The sequence below is a fragment of the Egretta garzetta genome, unplaced genomic scaffold (assembly GCF_000687185.1).
Source record: "Egretta garzetta isolate BGI_Z169 unplaced genomic scaffold, ASM68718v1 scaffold27, whole genome shotgun sequence".
Classification (NCBI taxonomy): domain Eukaryota; kingdom Metazoa; phylum Chordata; class Aves; order Pelecaniformes; family Ardeidae; genus Egretta; species Egretta garzetta.
This window is the reverse complement of record NW_009260400.1, coordinates 1297222-1301484: the sequence shown is the minus strand read 5'-3', so window position 1 is coordinate 1301484 and position 4263 is coordinate 1297222. Positions and strand designations below refer to the sequence as shown.

The following is a 4263-nucleotide window of genomic DNA, read 5'->3' as shown; positions in this document are numbered from 1 at the left end:
CAGGGGTGTAACGGGGTAGCGGGGGGGTAACGGGGGTGCAGAGGACAAATGGTGTGTAATGGGCACGCAAAGGGTAACGGGTGTGCAACAGGTACGTAACGGGGGTGCAATGGGTGCACCAAGGGTAACGGGGGTGCAGTGGGGGTGCAAAGGGTAACGGGTGTGCAAAGTCTGTGCAAAGGGTAACGTGCAAGGGGTGACAGTGCAACGGGGGGGCAAAGGGTAAATGGTGTGTAATGGGTGTGCAAAGGGTGTGCGAAGGGTGCGTAGCAGGTGTGCAGCAGGTGTGCAAAGGGTAATGGGTGTGCAAAGGGTAATGGGGGTGTGTAATGGGCAGGGGGTGCAACAGGAGTGTTACAGGGCTGTAACGGGCAGGGGGGGTGTAACGGGGGGCTACGGGGATGTAGCAGGCAGGGGCGTGCGTTACAGGCTTGTAATGGGCTTTGGGCACATACGTGTGTGTGTAATGGGTGTGCAGCAGGGGGAGGGCTGTGTGAAAAGTGTGCAACAGGCACGCAGCGGGTGTGTAACTGGGGGTGCTCTGGGCAGGTAGTGGGGGTGTCGTGCGCAGGGGGTGTAAGGGGCAGGTAATGGGTGAGTCCTGGTGCAATGGCTGTGCAAGGGGTGTGTGTGCAACGAGTGTGCAAGGAGGGGGTGTAAGGCAGGGGGTGATCGGCGTGTTGTCCCTCCGCAGCCCCTCACCTTCCCATCGGAAATGAGCCCCTGGGGTTTAAACCTTTCTCCCCTCTCATTTGTTTTCCCACGGCTGCACATCCTGCACCAGCCCCGGGCAGCGGCACCCATCACGACACACCGCGGCACACACAGCACACCACGGCACACTCGGCACACCACGGCACACGCGGCACACCACGGCACACTCAGCACACCACAGCACACATGGCACACCATGGCACACTCAGCACACCACAGCACACATGGCACACCATGGCACACTCAGCACACCACAGCGCACATGGCACACCATGGCACACGCGGCGCACCACGGCACAGGTGGCGACTTCTGCATGGAGCTGGGAGCAGGCTGGGAGGGCCGCGGTGGGGCTCATGGGAGGCACGTGTGCGAGTTGCACAGATGGGTGAGCTGCAGGACACGCATGAGCTGCACGGGCACGTGTGAGCTGCAGGATGTGTGAGCTGCACGGGCGCACGTGAGCTGCAAGGTGCGGTAAGCTGCGTGGGCCCGCACGATCTACTGGATGTGCAAGCAGCGTGGGCATACGTGAGCTGCAGGACACGTGTGAGCTGCATGGGGGCACACAGCCTGCAGGACATGCACAAGCTGCAGGGACGTGCATGAGCCACAGAGACGCATGGACACGCACGCTGCTCACCAAGTGAGCATGGCCCAGCACAGTGGCGTGCAAGAGGTGGGTGTGTGCAGGCAGCGGGGAGCACAGGGCTGCGCATGAGCATGGACAGAGCAGACAGGGGGGTGCCCAGCAAGCATGCAAAGCACGCACAGGGAGCAGGCGCAGGGTGCCCAGGGCCATGTGGGTGCATGCAGGAGCGGGCGGTAGGCGAGGCTGCGTGAGAGCCGTGGGGCCGGCGAGCGGGCAGCGCTTGCCGAGGCAGGCCAGGAATGCACCTCTGCCCGTGCACGCGCCTCCCGGCCCTGCGCCCCCGCCATGGCATTTCCTCCTCTCACCCGCGCTCGCCCTCAGGGTTTACCTTTGGGCCATGCCAATGTGCAGTGGCGGAGTCGAGGCCAGATTGCAAGCACGTGTGCTTCCCCAAAAAGCAGAGCTCGTTCAGCTCCCCAAGAACGGCCACTGCCATCCCCTGCACTGGCAACCTCCCCGCACCATCCCCTGCTCGGAGGCAGGTTCCCCTGCGTGTCGCTGGTGGGTGGGGAAACTGAGGCACGGCTGAGGGTCGGAGATATCCGGTGGCAGGGACTGCGGTTGCGCCCGCAAACCGCAGCCACCCCGTGAGGCGTGGCTGGAAGACCGCGGTTTCCTCTTGCCAGTGGCAGCGGTGACAGAGGTGACAGCGCAGCGGCTGAGCCCCTCAGGCATTCCCAGGATGGGCTCCGAGTTCCCCAGCTCCTCTCCAGCCACCGCAGCTGAGCCCACGAGGCCACGGTTGATTTGCTTTGGAGACCCTGAGCCCGGCAAGGGCCCATGTGGCTGGTGGCGAGGGTCTCTCCCGGGATCCCCGGGGCGTCCCCCGGGTGAACCTGCCACCTCATGGCTTTGGGCAGGCGCCAAGGAGCTGTGAGCTCCCCGCCTTGGTACTTAAAAGCAGCAGGGATTTAATTTTTCCCCCTTCCCATGGCAATGCTGAGATCAAAGCGTCTCCTGTCGAGACGCGATCCCGGCCATTTTCAGTGCATCAGAGCCAAAATCGCTGCTTGCATCTGCTGAGCGCCCTGAGCTGGCAATGGCTCCCGCGCCCCCCTGCTCCCGCAGCTGAGCGCCCAGGGGGCAACAGGCACCAACAGGTCTCCCTTTGGCTTCTCCCAACTCTAAGAAAGCGAAATGCCAAAAAGAAGATCAAAAGTGGAGCGTTACGGGGGCCCTGCGGCACTGGGGGTGCTCAGACCCGGGTCAGTGCAGCCGGAGCATCCCTGTGCTGCTAGCGGTGGGGTACGGCGAGGGCCCCACCGGTCCTGCACTGTGGCTCTTTGCCGGCTCCAGCTCCAGCAGATGCTGGGCTGGGTATTTTGGGATGGATGCTGCTCGGGATGCAAGGTTGCCCCAGTAACGGTTGCTATGGAAAACACTTTGTTGGTGAAATTTCCAGCCATACTCATGTGTCCGTCATTGTCTTCGGCGTGTGTCCGTGTCCGGCGAGCCAGGCACAGCCGGCTCCGCACTGGGCAGGCTGCCGCCACGTCTGCGGGGCACTATCTGTGCCAGGCCTGGCTTCTCCCGGCTTTTCCCACTGGGTCCTGGCATGGGAAGGTGTCAGAGGACCCCAAATGGGGGGTTTGGGGGAGCATGGTGGGCATGCATGGGATGGAGGAGTAGGCTGTGCCATGCTGTGTTAATTGGCTAATGGCTAATTTACACCCCATTGAGTCAGCCATGCCCCAACCATTGGACAGGGTAGGTTTCGGTGAACCCATGCTGGGGCAGAGCCCTGGGACAGCGGGACATCCTGGGAAAGGGGGTGGCACTGGGGCAGCTGTGGGGCTGGAGCCATCCCCAAGTGGGGACCAGTGGCTCCGGACCGGGCTGCCTGCTCCTGCCCGCAGCACCGGCCCGCGGCCCCACTAGGTCCGTGCTTCCAAAAGCTTCCTCCCGGCTCCTGGAGCAGCAATAGGATTACACGGGACTGAGTCGCCTAGCAATGAATGGAGAAATAAATCCTATAAGGCAGGACGGGATTTATTAGACTTCAATATTCTGGAAATAATGAGGGCATTTCTCTTGGCTTGTAATATCACGGGACCCAACAGGATCACAACAAGGATTTATCCCCATGCCTTTCCGTGGCGCTGGGTCGGTTTTCAGCTGCGGAGGGGAGATGACGGGGGAGACCGCTCGCTTTTCCGGAGAGCAGGATGGCGGGGCACCCCTCATCTCCAGGAAAGCTGAGGCAGGGCACAGGCTGCCCCAACAGTAGCAGCTCTGTTCTTCTCCCCATTCATCCCCTGGCAAGGGCTGGCGCTGATTCTCGCCCCTGGCCGGGGCTCGCTGCTGGAAGGGCTGGCGGTGCCACCGCTGCCGGCTGAACTTCAAGTGCGGTGCCAGCACCCACCACCGGCACGAGGATGCCTGGAGCATCCATCACTCAGACGGGGTGGGAGACCTGCGAGCCACCCCATTACTCCCCATTAATCCTGAACCCACCGCAGCCAGAAACCCCGCTGTGCTGCTGGTCGGGACATTGCTGGGAGGAAAAGAGGTGGGAGAGGCTGAAAGTGGCGGCTTGGAGAAGAGGATGCGGTACCCCGGCATCACTTCCCGGGCCGCAGCTCTTCCTGGCCCCGGTCCCCGCAGGGAACTGCTGCCCCGACGGCAGGGAGATGCCTCCCTGGGCCAGCCCCATGCTCTGCTCCCTCCTTCTCTCGCTTGCTGGCTGCGGCACGGCACAGCATCACGCTTGGCCCCATGGTGGCCCCGAATCCCATCACGGTCCTTGGGGTGGCCCAGTGGGGGCCCACAGGCTGCACCCCTGGGCAGCCAGATCTCCCACATTGAGAGCTGGATGTTTATTCCCGCATCCCTATGACCGAAGCATCTTTAAATGCAGGACGTTACCTCCCTGCCCGCGATTCCCCCGGCCCCATAACAG

General features: G+C 62.7%; 1 protein-coding gene across 1 annotated transcript in view; it reads right to left on the bottom strand.

Moving 5' to 3' along the window:
- BCAR1 (BCAR1 scaffold protein, Cas family member) overlaps positions 1–3926 on the bottom strand; it is an 11005-nt gene extending 7079 nt beyond the window's left edge. The window contains 1 exon segment of the mRNA XM_035898795.1: positions 3819–3926. Within this exon segment, the coding sequence (XP_035754688.1) occupies positions 3819–3926 (108 nt within the window).
- Positions 3927–4263: the final 337 nt, after the last annotated feature.